This window comes from Balaenoptera ricei, chromosome 3 (assembly GCF_028023285.1).
Source record: "Balaenoptera ricei isolate mBalRic1 chromosome 3, mBalRic1.hap2, whole genome shotgun sequence".
Classification (NCBI taxonomy): domain Eukaryota; kingdom Metazoa; phylum Chordata; class Mammalia; order Artiodactyla; family Balaenopteridae; genus Balaenoptera; species Balaenoptera ricei.
This window is the reverse complement of record NC_082641.1, coordinates 128,135,524-128,155,921: the sequence shown is the minus strand read 5'-3', so window position 1 is coordinate 128,155,921 and position 20,398 is coordinate 128,135,524. Positions and strand designations below refer to the sequence as shown.

General features: G+C 51.6%; 1 protein-coding gene and 1 long non-coding RNA gene across 9 annotated transcripts in view; one reads left to right on the top strand and one right to left on the bottom strand.

Moving 5' to 3' along the window:
- The window catches only part of TNIP1 (TNFAIP3 interacting protein 1), a 45,846-nt gene that overhangs the window by 562 nt on the left and 24,886 nt on the right, over positions 1-20,398 (top strand). For 4 of the 8 annotated variants that reach the window (XM_059917525.1, XM_059917530.1, XM_059917524.1 and 1 more), the window contains exons 2-5: positions 14,457-14,628; positions 15,813-15,947; positions 17,626-17,711; positions 19,460-19,540. In XM_059917525.1, coding sequence (XP_059773508.1) covers positions 14,493-14,628; positions 15,813-15,947; positions 17,626-17,711; positions 19,460-19,540 — 438 coding nt within the window. In that variant the 5' untranslated portion in view covers positions 14,457-14,492. The remainder of the gene's footprint in view (positions 1-14,456; positions 14,629-15,812; positions 15,948-17,625; positions 17,712-19,459; positions 19,541-20,398) is intronic. The other 4 variants (XM_059917531.1, XM_059917529.1, XM_059917526.1 and 1 more) reach the window with 3 other exon arrangements.
- On the bottom strand, positions 2,732-3,799 carry LOC132363865 (uncharacterized). The gene is made up of 3 exons (XR_009502663.1): positions 3,732-3,799; positions 3,322-3,419; positions 2,732-3,011 (listed from the first exon to the last, which is right to left on the bottom strand). It is a non-coding gene; the product is annotated as an uncharacterized LOC132363865 (long non-coding RNA).

The window sequence follows — 20,398 nt, the reverse complement described above, 5'->3', positions numbered from 1 at the left end:
AACTCTTATTGGGCGCTTTCCAAGTGCTGAACTAAGCTCTTTACATGTATTAAACTCGTTTAATTGTCACTTCCATCCTCAAAACGAGTATGATTATTATTATCCACATTTTACCGGTTAGGAAACCGAGGCCCTTGGAGATTGGGGTCATACAGTTAGAGAGTTGCAAAGTCAGGATTTGAACTATGGCGTTTGACTCCAGACTCTGTGCTATACTGTTTCTGTTGAACATATTTTGCCCACTGTCGGAGACAACATTTGGGTGCATTTGCAGGGTAGCTGTAGTGAATTTTGGGGAGCGATTTGGGGTGTGGAGTTTCTACATATGCGTGAGTTTTCCGCTGTAGAACATTTGTCTGCAAGAGTGTGTGAAGTTGTGTGTACACGAAAGTGATTGTATTATATATTCATTAATTGTATGGGAATTTTGTGGGTGGGAATTTTGTGCAACTGAGTGAGACTTCGTGTTTTGGTTGGAGGGGGGGACTTTTGTGGATGATGCAGAAGAATCAGCAACGTTTATCCCCACCCCCTTGCAGAATGACAGTGCAGAGAAATCTGTGGATTCCTAATGCATCATTTTTATTTCACAGCATTGTCAAAATAGAGTTTAATCAGCTCTTACTCATTTTCCAAACAATGCGGTAGGGTAGAGGGGAATTCAGCACCTGATGAAAGATTCGGAAAGAGGACTCTCAATTTTTTTTTCATTCCTGACAATGGATATTGCATTAGGAGGCTGGAATATTTATTAGCACAAACTCATAGCAATCCTATGATGTATTAATATCACTATTTTACAGCAGAGAGAACTGAGGCAGTGAAAAACCAATAATGGTAATAATAACAGCTTCCATTTATCAGCACTTTCTGTGTGCCAGGCACAGTGCTTTATGTTTAGTATCTCATTTACTCTTTTCAGCAACCCTAAGAGAGAGTCACTAGTAGTAGCCTCAATTTTGAGGTGAGGAAACTGAACCCCCGAAAGGTTAAGACTTGCCCAAGACTAGTAAGCCTTGAACCCTGGGCCTTGTCTCCTTTCCACTATCCTGGCTGTGTCCTGGAAAGATAATGTGATCAGGGCCTGGCACTTCACTGAAGCACTTGATCATGTCCTTCTGGAGGCTGCAGCCGTGAGTGTCTTGTGTTCTACATACTTATGTGACCCTGTTTTCTCCCACCCATGTGTGTCCGTGGGTATGGCATGGCACTCATGCTGAGGGTTGCTGCCTGCCCCTATTCCCACCCCAGGGCCTTTGGGGCCCCAGGAAGCCGTGGGGTCTGACTCATACGCTAACCCCCAGTGCTGCCTGTGCCTTGGGCCCCGGATGTTCTGGGTTGGGTTGGCCGACCTGATTTGAACACCTCAGAATTGTAGGAGGTCGGTTGTCTGCCCCCCTCTCTGGGTACTACTGGGTAATATTTTATTCTTGCACTCACTGTGATTTAACCACAGCAACCTGCTTTTTTTCCCCTTGGACAGGCCAAGTTTATTCTTGCCTGAGGCCTTTGTATGTACTGTTCCTTCTGCCTGGAACACCTCTCCCCAGCTCTTTTCATGGCTGGTTCTTCCTTATCTGTCAAGTCTCAGCTCAAATGTCACCTCCTCAGAGGGGCCTTCCCTGACCTTTCTATGCAAAGTAACCCCTTTTTTCACTTTCTGTCATATTACTATTATATGTATTTTTTAATACATTCATCATGCCCTGAAATGATCTTGCTTATTTGCAATTGAGAAAGTATGTGTGTAGATACTGTATGTGTCAGGCATACAGTAATTTTTACTGCTTGCTTGTTTGTTGTCTTCCTCTTTTCCTAGAATAGAAGGGAGAGAGCAGGGACCTCTTTAGTCTTCACGTGTGCATTCCTGATACTAGATAAAGAGTGTCTGGGGTAAGGCTTTGCTGGGTTTGTTCAGCAGATGAGTAGAATAATGGTGCATTTCACAGATGAGAAAACTGAGTCCTAGAGATGGGAAGGCTCTTGTCCCAGAGAGGTAGTGGCAGAGTCAGGGTGAGAGCCAGAACTTGCTTCCCAAGGCATCTTTCTTTTCTTCTGATAGTCAGCAAACACTTCCTGACAGCCCTCCGGCCTGGTGTTGGGTGGAGTGGCATGGTACTCAGGTGAATAAGATACTGGCTCTGCCCTCCAGGAACTCATTGTGGACTGGGCAGAAATGTGCCATGAGCGCTAGCTGGAAGGCATAGTGTGCCAGCAAGTGCCCGCTAGTAAGTCTGACTGGGGTGTGGAGCAATTTGGGGGTGCCAGATGGTCAGGGGGCTTCTGGAAGGAGGTGACTTCAAGGCCGGGCCCAGGCAAGATGCTGAGGTGCAGAGGGGGGCCTGGGCCCCTTCTGCAACTTAGGGTAAGAGGATTTGGGCTAAGGCTCTGCTGCACTGGGGGAGCTGACCAGCTGGGCTAGGAAAAACCCTATGGTCTTGACTACCAGGCAGAGAAGTGTCAGTTTTTCCCCGTCAGCAGCACTGGGAAGTGATCAGAGCATTGGCAAACCCAAGCGTGCATGAGAATCCCCTGGGTGGCTTGTTAAACACATTGCAGGGCCGCGCCCCCAAGCGTGTCTGATCCAGCTGGTGGCAGCGGTGCTGACGCTGCCGGCCCAGCTGCTCTCTGAGAACCTGTGGTGTAGTGTGCCTGATTTAGGGTTCAGCACACCTGGGTGGGTGCTGCGTCTGCTTCCTCTTCTATAGGATTACGTGACATAAGTGCTACTTCCAGGGTGGTGTGAATTAATGAGACAGTGTGTGTCAAGCGCTCAGCACAGGCCTGGCGTGGGGTAAGTGATCCATCGCTGCTGGCTGCCGAACATCGTTAAATCTTATTAATGATGCTGATCAGGAGGCTGTTGAAGGGATTTCAGTGGGAGATGATGCAGATGGTCTGATTTTTCATGCTTCGGGATAACTTGCCTTGAATCCTCTGCCACCTCTGGACCATGCTGTGTCCTCTCTGGATGGGTCATCCTTTGTTTTGTCTCAGACGTCTTTCCATCCCTGTTTGGAATAGTGGCAGTAGACGTGTGGGAGGGCCGCAGAGGACATCTGGCCCGAATTTCCTCAACAGCACCCAGCACCCCAGCAGGTGATCAGCCAGCCTCCGCTTGACCACCCCCAGTGCAGCGTCAGGAGTGAACTGCCTTGTAGGCGGCCCCTTCCAGTGTTGTTACAGGTGGCTCCCCGTTGTGGGCCCACCTCCTTTCTCATCCCTCTTTTTTCCCTCACTGCTCACCTGACCACTTGGAGGGAGGAAAGCGGGACGAGAGAGGGGGAGGGCAGTAGGAGGTGTGGTGAAAAGAGCACGCACCTGGCCACCAGAAGACTGGGTTTGCTTCCCCTCTGTGTCACCGCTGTCCCTGCAGCCTTGAGCAGGTCCTCCTCCCTTTGCTGGCTTTGGTGTCCCAGCTGCAAAATGAAGGGATTGCAGTGGCAGGCGTCTTAGAGCGTTCTCTTCCAGAGAACTGTAGCCCAGTGACTGGGCCGCCCTCCCTGGCTCCAGTAGTTGCCAAGTTCTTCCCACTGGGCCAGGCCTTTCTGTGCCCACCCTCCCGGCTTCTTGCTGCTGCCCCCGACCCCCGCCTGCCCCTCCTCTTCCTGTTCCTCTTTGGAGAGTGTCTGGAGCCCCCTGGAGAGTGCCCAGAAGGAAGGCACAGGGAAGCAGGGAGAAGCGCCCCTCGTCCTGTGGGAAGCAAGGCTCCCTGGGCCGCAGAGACACACCTGGGCGGCCGCCACGGCCTGGCCTGGCCGCTTGCAGGAGGAAGTCCTTGATGTTTTTCCCCGTGACCGGCCCCGGACAGTCGCTCTTCCGATAGGAACGGATGACTGGGCTGAGGAGCTCTGGGCTGAGGGGCGGCTGGCTCTTTGTCTGGGGGCTGTCCCCGGGCGGGGCTGAGCTCTCCTCTCCCCAAGGAGCCCACCCCGAGGCTGTTGCCTGTGTCTTTGAGCACCTGTAGGGTGGAGAGACCCGGTGGCCCAGGCAGATGTGTGAGTGTGTGTGTGTGTGTGTGTGTGTGTGTGTCGGGGGGGGAGGGGGCTGGGGGCTGGGGTGTCGTGTCACCAGGGAGTCATCTACTCAGAGACCAGAGCTGGTGCTTTTAGGGCAGGCGTGGGGGTGTCCCATGAGTCAGGGGCCCTTGGTTTGGTCTCCACCCGCAGTGGAGGACGCCTGTACCGCTCTCACGCTCTCAGCTGGCCAGCACACCCTGGTCCTGTGCCTTCCTCATGGCCAGCTTCATCTCAGTGGTCTGAGGGACCCCAGTTCCTGCCACACCCCCACTGCTGCCTCTGAGGTGCTGCCACCCCCCACCCCCAACCTCTGGGAAGAGGAATGGGGGTCTGAGGACGGCAGCCCTGACTTCTAGAAAACACGAAGGAATCTTTCAGACACAGAGGGTAACACGCAGACACTTGGGCATCCACCCATCCAGCTTAAGAAGGAACGTATTTTCTGTTCACGTGAAATTTCTCCCCGATCACCTCCTTCCCCACCCCTCCAGAAGCAAACAAGTGTTCTGAATTTAGAGCTTATTCTCTTGTATTTCTCTACAGTTTTATTATTATAAACGTATACATCTGTAAATGATATTTAGTATTGTTTTGTTTGTTTTCAAATGTTATTTAGATGCCATCATACTGCCTGTGTTCTTCTGCAACTTGCTTGTTGCGCTTAGTGTTATATCTGTGAGATTCATCCCTGTTTGTGTCTCTAGCTCTGGCCTATTTGTTTTGCACAGCTGTATAGTATTAGCATTCCCTGGTGTGAAATGGCTTCGATGTCTTTATTCATTTTCTTCTTCATTAGGTTGTTTCCAGCCTTTGCTATTAAAATAGGACATCTCCGGCTTTTATCTGGGTGGTCTTGCCCCCGGAAGCTCTCTTCCTAACCACTGTGGCTCCTGTTGGGATAGTCTACAGACTGTTCTCTGGTTCCCAGTGGGTCCTCACAGCATTTCCACAGGGAGAAGAAACCAGGAAAGTGAGGACTGCTCAGGCTCACTTGGTGAGGGAGCAGAACCAGGAGTTGAACCCATTAAACCCTCTTTTCACCATATTTGCTACGAGGGGAATTCTCAAAAGTTGTCATCTTCCCCCTTGGAGGAGGGAGTTACGGGGCTGGAGAAAGCCTTTGTTGGATAAACCAGCTTTGGGCATTTTGGGGTCAGGTAGACAGGAGGACAGTCGAGTCTCCCTTCCCTTTTATCCCAAGGTTGGGCCTAGTGCCCTTTGTCCCTGTGGCTGATAGTGGATGTGCTCCTCCTAGGTTAAGAGAGTCACAGCTGCTGGGAGGGAAGCTGGGCTTCTAGGCGCGGAGCATTTGCACCTGTGGATCCCAGGAGCTGTGAGGAGGCGAAAGAAAGCGGGCTGGGGTTGCTTGGGCTGCCTTGTCAGCCCTTCTTAGGGGGCTGTTGGCAGTGGGGAGTACAGGCTGGGGACTGATGATCAGGTGGGGCTGTTCTCCTTTGTCCCTTGGGAACCTTGCCACCTTGAGCCCAGCTCTGCACCTGTCTTGACTCGGCTTCCCCTCCAGCAAAACAGGTATAAGGCCCCGTGTGAGGACCCACAGGCAATGGGTGGGAAGCTTCGCCCTTGTTTCCAGCACCAAAGTCTGGTGCTTTTCTTCCCGCCTTTGTCACCTCAAGCCCAGCCCTGACCTTCCTGATGCCAGATCCCTTCTGGCGGGTTCCAGGTGGAAACTCTCCTTTACAGTTGCCAAGTCTCCATCTACTGAATTCCTTGACGAGAAAACTTGTCCCTGGACTTTTCCTCCTTATTTATGATTCTTTCCCTATAGCCTGTCTGTCCACGTGAAGCAGATTCATAATAAGGAGGCTCTCATCCCTGCCCGCAGCCCTCCAGCCTCATTTGGTGCCAGAACAATAGCTCTTTCCTATTGTTCTGGCCCTGTCAAGCCACTTAAATTAAAAACAAACAAACAAAAAATTAAACTCTCCCTTTAAAAGTGTTACAAAATAACATGTATTCATTAGAGAAAACACTCCAAAAACTCAAGCAATACTAAAGGTATAACGTAAAAAATGAAAGTTGTGTTCGTTTCTCCTTCTCTCCTGCCTGTATTTTAAAATTAATTTTAAAAATAGAACAGGACTAGATTCCATTGTAAAGAGTTAAAAAACTGTAGGTAAAATAAAAGTTTCTTTTGATTCCAGTCCCCTAGCCCAAGTCCTTCTCTAGATGTGTCTACTAGCAGCAGTTTGGTGTGGATCTTTCCAGACCTTTTCTATGCATATTTAAGATTTCATACATATACGTATATATACACACACACACATATATACACACGTAGTTGTGTGTTGTTTAATAAATAGTATCCTATTATACATATAAATCTATACTTTGGTTTTTTCCTTAACAATTTTTTTTTATATAAATAAGTTTATTTATTTATTTATTTTTGGCTGCTTTGGGTCTTTGTTGCTGCGCATGGGCTTTCTCTGATTGTGGCGAGCGGGGGCTACTCTTTATTGTGGTGTGCGGGCTTCTCATTGCAGTGGCTTCTCTTGTCGCGGAGCATGGGCTCTAGGCACACGGGGTTCAGTAGTTGTGGTGCACGGGCTCAGTTGCTCCGCGGCATGTGGGCTCTTCCCGAACCAGGGCTCGAACCCGTGTCCCCTGCATTGGCAGGCAGATTCTTAACCACTGTGCCACCAGGGAAGTCCCCATAACAATATTTTATGGGCACCTTTCTGTCATTGCAAAGCAGTCTGCCCCATTCTTTTTGATGGCTGTATAGTAGTCCATTGAATGAACGCACCATAGTTTATTAAACTAGTCCCCACTTGATGAACGTTCAGGACATTTTTGCTGTTACAAAGTGTGTGGCAGTGCACATCTTTGTCCAGTCTCTGTGTACAGTGATACAGAGATTCCTAGCTTACTTAAATAGGCGATTACCCCAATCAGTTACCTCTGACTCTTTAGATAGTTGAAACCTCCTCAAGCATACTTTTCTACAAGAGAACTTTCTTCTCAGCCAATCAGGCATACAAGCGTGATTGTTGATGTCATTGAGAAAGGACATTCTTTAGTGTGGGCAGCCAGCTATAAGAAAAGCAAATGTCCACAAGGCGGTGAAACTTCCTCTCTTTGGTCAGGCAAACCACACCTGGAGTGTTGTGTCCAGTTTCAAAGCCAGCTGCAGATAGGGTGGGGGTGGAGGGTTGAAGGGGTGGATGGGGAGGGGTCTGGAAGCCAGTCCCTACAAAGGGCGATGCAGGGAACAAGGGCTAATCTGCTTTGAGAGAATGCTGCAGGTTCCAAATCTCCTCAGGGCTGAGATGGAGAAGAGTGTCATCTTGTTCCTTATTCTAGGGGACCCCAGGAAGCAGAGCAAGGGTCAGTGGAAGCAGAACTGGAAATAGCCTAACTACAGCCAATGCTGGCTGCCCAGGGGAGGCTCCTTGAGGAGGAAGTTGGTCTGGGTCACTAAAGATGGTCAACCAGAGTCCCCTGGCTCCCCTGGGGACCAGATAAGCACAGGACCGAATTTACCCTGAGCTTCCTTTCATCCTGAGAGTCTAAGCCTTGTTGACTGCTGGCAATCAAGAGCAGACTGGTACCTGATGCAAAGTTAGCTACACATAGAGGTAGGGACGTAGAACCTGGGGCATGTTCCAGATAGTGGGACAACAGGCAGGACTGGTGTCCTCCCCCTGAGGTACAGAGCCCTGTGCCTCTCAGTCAGTGCAGGCCAGTGGAAAGGGCACCGATGTTGGAGTCTGATAGATCAAGGCTGGATTCTTTGTTCTGCCACTAACCGGCTGTGTGTCCTTAGGCAAGGGACTTAACCTCTCTGAGTCTGCTTCCTCATCTGAAAAATAGAGATTATGCCATCTAGCCGAGAGGATTGGTTTCCTTGCTGGAAAACAGGGATAAGAATTTTTATCTCTGTGTGGTGAGAAGAAAATGAGGTAATAATGTTGGTAATGATGCCAGCCTAGTGCCTGGCATATGGTAGCACACAACTGTCAGGCCCTCTCCCAGCTTTAGTTAGATGCTCTTTGGTCGACTTATGCAGCGTTTCCAGCCAGCTGATGGCCCTGGTCCTCCCCACTGTCCCTAGGCTGATAGTGTAGAGCCTGGGTCTTGGAGGCTAAGTGGGGGCAGTGGGACTCCCTCTGTGGGTGAGTCAGTGGAGGGGAGGGGGGAAAGAAGGACACAGACGTGTGCCGTGTTTGAAGGACACAGTTCTCAGGCTGAGCTGGAGAGCCTGGGTGCCGGCCAGAGAGGAGGGCAGGACCTGGGGAAGGGCTGCAGACATCATCCAGGGGTTTCTCACTGCTCTTGGGGAGGCGACAGCACCCCTGATAGCACTGCAGGAGGATCGATGAGGCAGGGAAATCTGCTTGGGCATGGGGAGGGGTTGGAGCTGGGGAGAGCAGGCTTTTCAAAGTCAGAAGGTTTTAGAAAGGGATGACAATAAATTGCAAGTTCTGGAATGTTAGAACTAGAAGAGGCCTTAAAGTTTGTCCAGTCTTCCCCCTTATGTCGTATTATTGCTATTGTTGCTAACCTCTCCTTTTAGAGCACTGAGGCTGGGTGATGGAAGATATCTGCCTTGGTGTACCTTGACGGATCCTATGATTCCTGAGCCCCACCTGTTCCTGATATTACGCCCCATGCCCGCAGCCTCTTTGTTACTGAATTGGTTGGAAAGACTGATTAAATCTTTGGCTCCTCACTGGTGGGGATGCTAGGGCGGGCTCCCTGGGTACAAACCATCTAAAGTAGGTGCTGTCTCTTTGCTGACAGTCATCAAGAGGGCACCGCCTGCTCTTTGATGGTTGGACCTGGAGCCCCAGTTTCCCTGATTGTGAAATGGGTGAGGAGGACTGCTGGTCATCACGAAGTGCAGATGTGGACAGATTTTTGCTTTAGTTTGCGAGGGGCTTTCATGGTGCCTCACTTCCCGTTAGCCCTTGGGGGACTTGCAAGATATTCCCATTTGCAATTGAGGAAAATGAGACTCAGATGATTCCTAATCTTTCATGAGCATGGCCTTGGTCGATGGGCTTCTTGTAGCTTCAGCTTCACCAGCTATGGTGTTGTCCCAGTGTCCCTGCTTAACGGTTATTTGCAGTTCACAGAAATTAAGTGGATGCCACAACCAATCAGCTGGGCACAGTTATGGGGCTGCCTCAACCTTTCAGTAAGAACCTACTGAGTGCCAGGTACTTAGTGAGGTACTATTATTATTATTGTTTAGGAAATTTTATTACGAATTGAATACATTTCTTTGTTAAATAAACAATTGGGAAGTAGAAAGTGAGAACTCCCTTCCAATTATACATGTATTATTTCATTTAACTTCCTTAATCTGACGTGCAGTGGATTCTGTTATTATTCCTATTTTGCAGATGAGGCAGCTGAGGCTCAGAAAAGGTGAGGGGCTGGTCCAGTATCACACAGCCTGCAGGGGTGGGCAGAGCTGGACCAGGGGGAGGCAGGCGCAGGTGAGGCCCCAGGTACAGCGTGTAAGGAGGGCTCCCGCTCAGGGTCGCTTGCGTGCACTTGGGCGCCCCCTTCTGTTTTGCACCCTGCGTGCCTCACCTGCTTACCCCCAGATCCCGCCCTACTGGGGCCCTTTCTTCCTGACTCCAAGGCTGTTTTATCTCCAGTGTGCTGGGTCCCCTCTCTTTCCTTGCCTTGTGGCTGGCTCCCAAGCCAAGGCTTGGGTCTCCATGCATCCTTAGGCCAGTTTTAAGTCATCACCCAGTTTCTCTCTGGTCCAGGCTCCTCCCTGTGCCTGTGAGGGAACTGAGGTACAGAGAGTGGACAGCTTGCCCATGGCCATCCAAGCAGGCAACAGAGTAGACATCAGGACCTCTGATTTCCTGTCCTGTGCCTTCCTCCTGAAGACCCCTTCCCTTCACCACGCTGTCACCCCCACCCACCAGCATCCCTGCCAGCCCCTGCCTTTGCCTGGGGAGGAGGCTGCTGGCCACCGTGACCTCCCAACTCCCAGTACCAGAGATCTACTCAGGAGTTTTCCTCTGGTCCAGGGAGAACTTCACTTCCCCCAGAGCTGCAGGGTCTAGCTGACCTCAGGATGCAGCCAGTGCCCAGTGGCATTAGATCAGACTAAGTTCCCAAGTGGTCCTCAGTTTCCTCATCTGTCGAACAGACATCAGCCATGCCTTCTTTCCAAGGCTGTTGTGACAGAAAATCAATGCTTGGGAAACTCTAGGTATTTTGCAAATGTTACTGGCTATGCAAATTCATATCATTCATTCATACCTAGGAGCCCCTACTTCTGGCACCAGCACATGGCTGATCACAAGGCAGCTTCTGATGGGCTGAAGCATTTCAGTGCAGAAGCTGGAATGTAAATTTAATTCTGAATCTAGCCTTTTTCAACCGTCATCGTCCTCTTGGGTGGAGGTTGCGATTTGGGCCCACGTTCCCACCCCCCCCCCATCCCCTTAGCTGCTCACCTGTCGTCCTGTCATGCTGGCTCCTCCTCCTCCTCTTTTGGGCTGGTGGCTCCTTCGGTTTCAACAGGATCACCTCCGTCTTTTCACTCTGTGGTCGTGGCCTGGCCTGCCATCTCTCTGGGCCCTTTTTTGCCCCTAAATTGGGACTTTCTGGTTCCAGTGGGCACCCCCAGGCCTCTCAGGGTGGGCTGTGGGATCCCACCCCCCTGCCCTGAGCCGAGATCTTGTCTTGGAAGAAGGTCTGAGCTGGCTGCCTCTTCCCCACCGACGGTTTCTGTTTTTGGAAGGCAGGTTGGTGTCCACTGCTGGTGGGTCACCTGATCTGTAGCTTTAAATTTAAAGGAACCAGGCCCAGGTGGGTATGGAGTCTAGGCCAGACTTGGCAAGAATGTGGATGGGGCCTCTGCTTTGCAGTGGGATTGCAGCACAGGAGCAGAAATGGAGGGTGGGGGCAGTGGCAGACTGGAGAGAGAGCAGGCACCTTCCAGCTCCATCCTGACGTTTTGTGTGACCTTGGTCTTCCTGCTCTGGGGCCTGACTGCTGCCCTCACACCATGAGGGAGGGTCAGATGAGCTCATGCCCCGGGACGCCTAGGCGCTGAGCTCCCGTACTACCCCACGCAAGGCGTGTGGGTGGTCAGCGCCTCCTTCCCCTGTCCACACCCACTCCTGCGGTCTGTGACGGAGGGGAAATGTGCTGTCAGCCGGGGAGGCAGGACAGTGATGCAGCCTCGCATTCCGAGAGCCCTGGGGCGCCTGGTAACGGGCTTGGCCTTGTTGCCCTTGGAGATTCCTGTCCAGCTCTGTCATCCTGGGAATGAGTCCCCTCTCCAGGAAAGGCCTAAAAACCACACAGACCAGGAGGAGAGTTCCCATCTGCCCGGCGGTCATCCTGGAACTGCCGCTGACCATCTGGGCATGAGGTCAGCAGAACGTGGAAATTCCCCATTCCTCTCTTTGTGCTTCTTTTCTCCAGAAGTCCAGACCCTCCCCTCGGGCAGCTCCTCTGATCTCCAGAGAGGACTTTCTCACAGTAGACTGTTTGGTCTGGGCTCCCTCTGCCTGTAGCCTGTTTCTCCCCCTGCCCCCAAGCTGCCCAGGCTGGAGTCAGGAGGATAGCCCTGCCTGCCCCTCCGCTGCTTCCCGTGAGTCCGCTTCCCTGTTGGCTCCCCAGTGCTGAGGGAGAGCATGCGTGGTTTGGAGGATGTGGAGGCGGGGTTTCAGTTCCTGTATCCTGCATCCTGCTCTGTCGCTTGGCCTTACATCTGGGCATCTCTGAGAGATTTTGGCTGTGCCAGCCTCCATTCTAGAAGTATATGGCTGTCCAGGTGCCTCTGGTCCGTGGATCACGGTTAGGCTGTCAGGATGTTTGCACATGGCCTGTCAGGAGACAGGCGTAGGGTCAAGGGCTCCTCTGGCTCTTTCTGTCTCTCTGTTCTGATTAGAGATTTATTGGGGCTCTATCCTGGACCACTCTGAAGATACCCTGGTAGGCCAGGTGATCTCGGCCCCTGCTCTGACGGAGCTTCTAATCTATTGGGCAAGCCAGATGTGGAGTAAAAACATTCCCAAATCATCACATAATGTCAGCTGTGAGTTCCATGTAGGGTGAGTGTGGAGTGGTGAGCAGGAACCCAGACACCTGCTGTCACTTATCACCAAAGGTGGCTACGGCCCCTCCGGCTCTTGGTCTCCCCATTTGTGAACTCCATTCAGCTCTTAATCACGGCTCACCTCCCAAGTGCCAGGCCTGTGCTGGCAACAGAGATGAGGAGAGCATGCTCCTGCCCCCAGGAGGTTCTCAGTCAGATGCACATAGGCTTACCCCAGTCATATATACTCCATACTGGGCATAAGGGCTTGCTGGAGAGGCACACAGGAGAAAGGGGAGCATAGAGGAAGGACGCCCCCAACGTCTACCAACGTTTCAAGCTCCTTGCTATATGCCAGTCATTGTGCCAAGTGCCTTACCCACACTGTCTTTTAATTCAGTGACCACTTCAAAGCTTTATTGCTCTGCTGTGTAACATTGACCTTTCAAGTTAAAAATAAGTCCCCCCTAAGCTGACTGGTGACTTCTGTGTTGGGTGTGTGGGCAGCTGTCCTTTGCCTCTGTGGGGCTCAGCAGGGCGTGGGTGCCTCTCAAGTGTGTGATTCTCTTTTTCGTTAGTCTTTGGCGGAAAGGTCCCACTCGCCAGAACTTTGTTTTTCCTCCCGGCTCATGGCATCGCATGGTAATGTGGACCCTCTGGGCAAAATCCTTGTTTATCTCTTGTGCTGCAAGGCAGGGGAAACAGTCCAGAGGGTACCCGATTTATAGCCCCATGTTACCCTACAAACAGGCCTGAACTTGCATTTTGCCAGTCTGGCCTGAGTGTTGGCAGCTGTGTGAGTATAGCAGGTGATTAGCTCGGCTTTCTTAGGTGGAACTGGATTTTCATCTTGGCCCTTACTTGCTGGCTGTGTAATCCTGGCTGAGTTACTTAACCTCACCAAGCCTCCATTATAAAGTGAGGATAACTTACTATGTATTTTAGGGTTGTTGTGCAGTTTGAGATAATGCATCTGAAGGGCTTAATGCAGTGCCTGGCAAGTAGGTTAATGAATGGTGGCTGTTATTATTAGTCCCTTTTTACTCTTTTCTTGCAGTGAGCACTTGTGGGTGCTCAAAGGGCCTTTGAGGACACGTGACTGAAATCGTTTTGGCCCTGGGGGTGGTGATCTTGGGAGGGAGGTTTCGGGGCCCCAAGTCCCTTCTGAAGTCCCCGGTGGAGGCCTGTGGAGCTCTTTCGTGGTTAGTAAGCTCTTTGTAGGGCTGGAGGCTGAATCAGTTTTTCAGCCTCAGGGCCTTTGCACTTACTATTCTCTCTGCCTGAAATATTATTCCCCCAGATATCTGCATGGCTAGTTCCCTCACCTCCTTCTATAAAGTCCCTGCCTCAAACTTCCTGCTTAATTTTTGTCCATAGATGTTTTTAGCACCCCTAATACTATGTTCATCTCTCTCACTATGTATCTATTTATCTACCTCCATTACTAGAATGTAAGCTCCAAGAAGGATTTCTGTCTCTTCTGTTTGCTGATAATTACCTAGCACCTAGACTAGCACCCAGCACAGAATAGATGCTCAATAAATAATTGTGGAATGAATGAATGCAAGAAAGAAGTTTCTCTGCTAAGTCACAGAACTCGGATTCTGAAATCACTTTGCCCAGTGGTTTCAAATGAAATAAAGCCGGTGAGATTGAACAGAGCACTTGCTGCACAAGTAGATGGTGCTTTGATGGAAAATCCATCTGTTCATTAGAACTGGAAGGAGGAGGTTGACAGTGTCAATTCGTGTAGTAAATATTAGTCAGGGGGTTTTCTTCTTGTTCTTTCTTTTAAAAAAGATAGTGCACATATAAATGGAACTTCGGATTGGATTGACTTGCTTATCCCTTTGGGCACAAGCATTTCATTTTAAAGATCACTGATTTAGTGTAAGACTTTCATTTCCCCTCCTCCGGGAGGGGAGGGGACTGCCCACAATCCCACAGTGAGTTAATAGCTAGACTATTTATTCATTTGATAAGTGTTTATTGGGCATTCCTGTCATAGCTAACACCATGCTGGACGCTGCGGATGCAGTGATGCAGGGTCCTCTTCTTCTGGACCCTGTCAACAGGACATGAGCTCAAGTGTTTTGACTCCAAGGCCCAGTGCTCTTTCTTGTACTCCACATTGCACCTCACAGTTGACTGCTGTTCCAGATGAACCGGTGGTACAGTGAGGCTGCTAAAAGAAACTGATGCCGTTCTTAGGTTGCATTAATAGGGGCAAAGTTTCCAGATCAAAGGAGGTGACTGTTCTGCTCTGCTGTACTGTGGCCAGCCAGTCTGAAGTGCTGTGTTCTCTTCTGGGTTATGGTGACTGCCTTCTGGGGCACTGATTGACTAGGACGCCTCAGTGGCTTGGCCAGCCCCCTGACATACTGCTGTTGTCCTTACAGCCAGGCGGGCACCACGGCAGGGGCTGAGCCACCATCATGGAAGGGAGAGGACCATACCGGATCTACGACCCTGGGGGCGGCGTACCTCTGGGTGAGGCGTCCGCAGCTTTTGAGCGCCTAGTGGAGGAGAATTCCAGACTGAAGGAAAAAATGCAAGGGATAAAGATGTTAGGTAAAGCAGACCCTGCACTCTGCCTGCAAGCCTCCTCCCTGCAGCCTGCAGTGCCAGCTGGCATATGCTTCTGCCCAAGTCATCCCTCTCCCTCCTGCCCCACAGCTGTGTCTTTGTGTACTTCTGTAGCACGGTGGCAGTATTCCCAGTCCTGAATCCCTAGCACCCCAGAACCATGATGACAAGACTCAGAATACCTTGAGGGACTGAGGAGGAGGCCTGGGGTGGCGGAGAGGGAGCTGGCAGGCCCAGTTAGCAGACAGGGAAACAGAATGGCCCATCTTCCAGAAGGACCAGAAATGGGGAGAGCTGGCATCACCAGGGCAACCAGGGTACGGTCTCCAAGTGTTAGAGCAGGGAGCTGAGCTTGGCTTGAAGCAAGGCGGGAGGAGGCCCCTTGGTTTCTCTGTTCCTGGCTTTTCCTCAACCTGTCGCCACTGCTCAGAACAAGCCTGCTTACCTCCACATGACTGACTGGTCCCCATCTGTCAGTACCCAGCTTAGATGCCATCTTTTCCTCCATGAGAGGCTTTCATTGATTTCCCCATCCAGAGGGGACTCTCTTTCCTCCAAACTCCTAAAACTCTTCCTTTGCCTTGCTGCAACATTCTCCGGGCCTAGGCTTTGGGGGTGAGCACAGCTCCCGATTTTCCAAATGCTTTCTCCTTGCTTGGCAGATCTCTCCTTGGAATGGCAGATTGGGGGAGGAGGGATGGAGTTTCCCTGTCTCCACTTACAAAAGAAGGCAAACGAGGCCCAGAGGGGTGGCTGATGTTATGGAGGGTCTCCTCCCTTCAGGCAGTCCCTGACTGCGGGCCGTAGGCTGTGGGTAGCCCCCCGGGACCGTGATGGTGGGCCTAAAAGAGCCCCTGGCTTTGTGGAGTCCCCAGCCAGGTGCGATGGGAGTGGGGCAGGAAGAGGGTGCCAGGGACCAGGAGTTTGTTCTAGATTCCCCTCTGCTCCTTTTCCCCTGGTTGCAGGGCTCTTCCTTATCAGGCCTGTTTCTGGTTGTGGGCTAGAATGACGTGTGTCCCACTCAGCCCACAAGGTGATGCAGGGAGTGAAACCCAGGGCCTGCAGCTCCAGAACCCAGGTAGAAGCAGGCTTAGAGGCTTGGGATGGGAGAACGAGCACACTGAACTGAGTAATTCCTTTTGTTCCTCCTTCCCCCATTGTCTCCCCAGGGGAGCTTTTGGAAGAGTCTCAGATGGAAGCGTCCAGGCTGCGGCAGAAGGCAGAGGAGCTGGTCAAGGACAGTGAGCTGCTCCCACCGCCGTCTCCCTCTTTGACCTCCTTCGACCACCTGGCTGAGCTCACAGGTACAAGAGGAGCCCAGGCGGTCCTCTGCCTTGCCCGTACTCCTTATTCTCTAATCCCTTAACCGTGGACTCCCTTCTTCTTTTTTTTTTTTTTTTTAATTAATTAATTCATTTATTTATTTATGGCTGTGTTGGGTCCTCGTTTCCGTGCAAGGGCTTTCTCTAGTTGTGACAAGCAGGGGCCACTCTTCATCGCGGTGCGCGGGCCTCTCACTACCGCGGCCTCTCTTGTTGCGGAGCACAGGCTCCAGTTGCTCCGCGGCATGTGGGATATTCCCGGACCAGGGCTCGAACCCGCGTCCCCCGCAGTGGCAGGCAGATTCTCAACCACTGCACCACCAGGGAAGCCCTGGACTCCCTTCTTAATCAGAAATCCACCTCTCCTTCATTTATCCTTAGGCCGCAGGCCATTCTCCCAGTCATGTTCTGGCTATAGAATCCTCAGAAGGTCAGATTTGGAAAGGACTTCAGAATAACCTTGTCCAAAAATAGCTGGTGACTCAGGAGTCCTGAGGCCCTGGCAGACATTAGAAATGGATCACAACAATCCACTGCACCCAGGATGTGGACTCAGGATCTTTATCAGCGTAACTTATTCAGCAAATATTTAATGAGCAGCTACTATGTGCCAGGCATCATGCTCCAGGCAGCCACTTCGGGTCACTAGAGTTGGCATCTGAGTCAGAAGCTCTCTGGTCTGGGCCCCCTCCTTCCATTTTACAGGTGAGGAAGCTGAGGCCTGTGGAAGGACTAGACTTGCCTATCAGCCTGCTGCAGTGTCTTTCAGATGTCAGGTCCATATGCTACCTATTAAAGGAAAGCGTTGACTATGACTTAGGGTTAAAGTCCTGTGTGTGATCACCGTGCATTCCTCTGGCATGTCTCCAAGTCCAGGACAAAGTCTGGGACTAGGGAGGAAAAAGTTCCGCCCCACATGGGGCTCAGATGCCTCCTGCTGCAACCCCACCTTACAGTCTCAGCCCAGGCCAGCGTGCCAGCCTTCCATTTGGCTGCTGGCTACATTTGCTGAATGGACACATGGAGGAAAGTGATGCTCGCAAAGTCCACTGTGCTGCAGGCAATGGATGTTTCCAGCTTCCACTTGTCCATTCAGTAGCGTTTTCTGAGTCCTGGATGGGTGCCGGGCCCATCCCCAGAGGGAGCCGTGCAACTCCCCTCAAGGGGCCCCCTGTGGCCAGAGCCCCAGGAATTCGGGGAAGGAGAGCTAAGTTTGAGTCCTGGTTCTGCAGTTGCCAGCTGTGTGACCGTGGGCCAGTTGGTGACCTTTCCATGCCTCAGTTTTCTTACCTTTAAAATGGGGACACAGAGCCGTCTTGAGAATTGGCTGAGATAATAAATATGAAAACACTTTGTTAATTGTGAATTGTCATCCTTGTCATCATTGAGGCAGGTCCAGGGTAGCAAGGGGCAGTGGCCACCTTGGGATTTTCCCAGCAAATCCAGGGAAGATGGTCTCTCTGCCCAGGTTCTACTCCGTCATTCCAGAGCCAGTCGTTCTCCCAGGCTACTTTGCCCTGCTGGGACCACCTCCCATTTTCCCAGACTCGTGTAGGGAACTCTGTCTGAGAACTTTCCTGGCCAAGGCTGTCCTTAAGGGGGCAGCATCTGGGCTTTTCCCCTTTCCCTGCTGCTCACCCATGTTTTCTCAATTCTCCAGGAAAGGATGCAGATGTCCCAGCAACCCCCGCTGACCCTGCACACCCCAGCGACAAGCCAGAGCCAGTCCCCAAACCTCCAGCAAGTGTAAGTTGCATTTGGAGTCATGGCTGAAAGTTGCCTGGATTTCAAGGTCCCATTGGCAGAACAGCAAGAGAGAGGTTTGGGGTCAGGAAACCTGGGTTCTGACTTGCTGGGTGATGTTGGCAAGTTGATCTCAATCTCTCTGGGGCCTCGGTTTATCCATTTTCAAATGAAGGTCGGAGTTAAATCTTACCAGGAAGACCCTGATATGTACAAGGAGTTCCTCCCATTTGCTAGGTTGCATAATGTTAAGCGTGTATCAGCTGCACAGTGCTCAGAAAGTAGGCAGATGTGACAGGGAACTCACCTTCTCAACAGGGGCTCAGAAACTGTCTTCTGCAGATTTGCCTTGAGAAGTTTTGCTTGGTATCCTAGGACTGTAAGGGACCCAGGTGGTCGTATCATTTATTTTTATTTTTAAATTTTTAAAAATATTTATTTATTTATTTATTTTTGGCTGCGTCCGGTCTTAGTTGCAGCCCGTGGGTTCTTTCGTTGGGGTGCACGGGCTTCTCTCTAGCTGTGACGCGTGGGCTCTGTAGGTGGCACACGTGCGCGCACGGGGGCTTAGTTGCCCTGCGTCATGTGGGATCTTAGTTCCCCAACCAGGGATTGAACCCGCGTCCCCTGCATTGGAAGGCGGATTCTCAACCACTGGACCACCAGGGAAGTCCCAGTCGTATCAGTTAGAGTCTCCATCCCACAGATCAGATCCAGAGAGAGAAGAACATTTTGTGAGGTCATGCAGACAGCTGAGGAAATGTAGAGGTGAAAGGGAAACTTTCTAGGGTGGCGCCGAGATCCACAGCTGGGCCCTTGGTGGCCATGGGGCTCAGCAGAACCTGAGCCCGGAGGTCCTCCCATCCCTGCCCTTTCCTGGGATGAAGGAAGGCTGAATTAGCCTTTGTTCGACCAGGTTTAACAGCAATCCCAGAGCCAGTTGCTGGTCCAGAGGGACGATTGGCCCATCCTCTGGTGGCACAACCAGTACCTTCTACTTGGAGTGGCTGGGAGATGTGGGGGAGACTGGAGTCCTTGGCCTCCCTGGATTTGAGTGTGTCCTGAAAAAGTCTCTCCAAATTTGTGTTTGTCTTGTTGGGACTTATCCCATATCAGTCCACTCCCCTGGGATCTCAGGGGCTGGGTTGGCAAGGCAGGCACAGGACCACCGTGGTTGTGGCCACACTAGCTGTTGTCTGTGTTCTCCAGGTGACTAGTCAGAGACACCTAGGCCCAGGAGACAGCTCTGGTGCCATAGCAGGAATGTTGGATTTGCAGTCCTTGGAATGCAGTCCTACTTTTGCATTTATTAATGATATGCCTTCAGTTTCCTCATCTGCCCAATGGGGATATAACCTTCTGACCACTCCATGGGTTGCTTTGAGAAAAAATGGAGTTCATGAAAACATTTTAAAAGTGTAAAGCCATTAAGAAAGATACGATCCTAAAGTGCCAGCGGTTTAAAGTCAGCTAGTCCAGTATCCCTGTTTTACAGATGAGGAAACTGGCCACAGAGGGATGTGACCTTGAGTCACACAGTGGGTTGCGGGCTGACTTGCTGGGATTCATTCCTGCTTCGTGGTCCGTGAGCTCACCCTGGGCCGGCTCCCCTCCTGCCCAGAGGACTTGGACGTGAGAAGGGGTTTCCTCCTTCCATTCTCTGACCCCACTGTACTCTCAGCCATGGGGCCCCAGAGGAGGGGCGAGGTGTTTTTCTCTCAGGCAGCCCCTGACCCCCTTTTTCTGCACAGAGCACCTCCTCTGAATTTGAGGTGGTCCCTGCCGAGGGGCATTCTTCACCAGAGAGCGGCGGCCACACCAGAAATACCATGGTGAGTGGACGGCAGGTCCCTGGGCATGTCCCCCGTCTCCTCTCTGTTTCAGTCACCTGGCCCCGCGTGAGAGGCACGGGACCCGCTTATATCTCCTGGGCACCCCGGAGTCACTAGGGATACGCTTAAGGGGCCAGCACCAGTGGGTGCTTCTCGCTCACATATGCAAATCCGTGGCTGGTGACTTCCCTGTGAGCCACACGAGCACCCGACCATTGTGAAAGCCCGGGCACGTCGCCAGCCCCGCTGGCCTCCGCCAAGCGCCGGGCACCTCCGCAGGCTCTGACTCAGCCTTTGGGCCTGTGGGCTTGTAGCCTGGGTAGAGTAGAAAGGGCCAGAGAAACCCAGAGCAGCTTGAGGCGGGTGTGGCCCTTCTGTGCAGGCTCTTGGCTCCTCCCAGGCTCCCCTTTGGGGCATGCAGGTAGGAGGTTAAACCTTGCACTTCCACACACACACACACGCACGCACGCGCACATACACACTCCCCTCCAGTTCTGGGGTGTCCACCTGGCATCCTTATTCTCTACTTTACCCTACTTGCTGCCTTTATTCCAACTATGTTGTCCTGTTCTCTCTTAAAATGGCAGACTTATTGGGGAACCACTGAGAAAGGTGCGGAACGTTCTTCAAAAGTCTTCAAGTCCTGCCCTCTCCTCCTCCTTCCTCCTTCCTCACTTTGAGATTTTTTGATTGTTATACAGGCAATAAGTGGTGTAACCCTTCACTGATACCTTGGTCTCCACTGCCTCATTCTACCAAGGATTTGGGGCACAAATGTTTCTCTTTACACGTAAAGTGAATGGCTTTGGGAAGTGGTAACTGGGACGTGGAGGGAAGTGAGACAGGAAACTGCTGGTT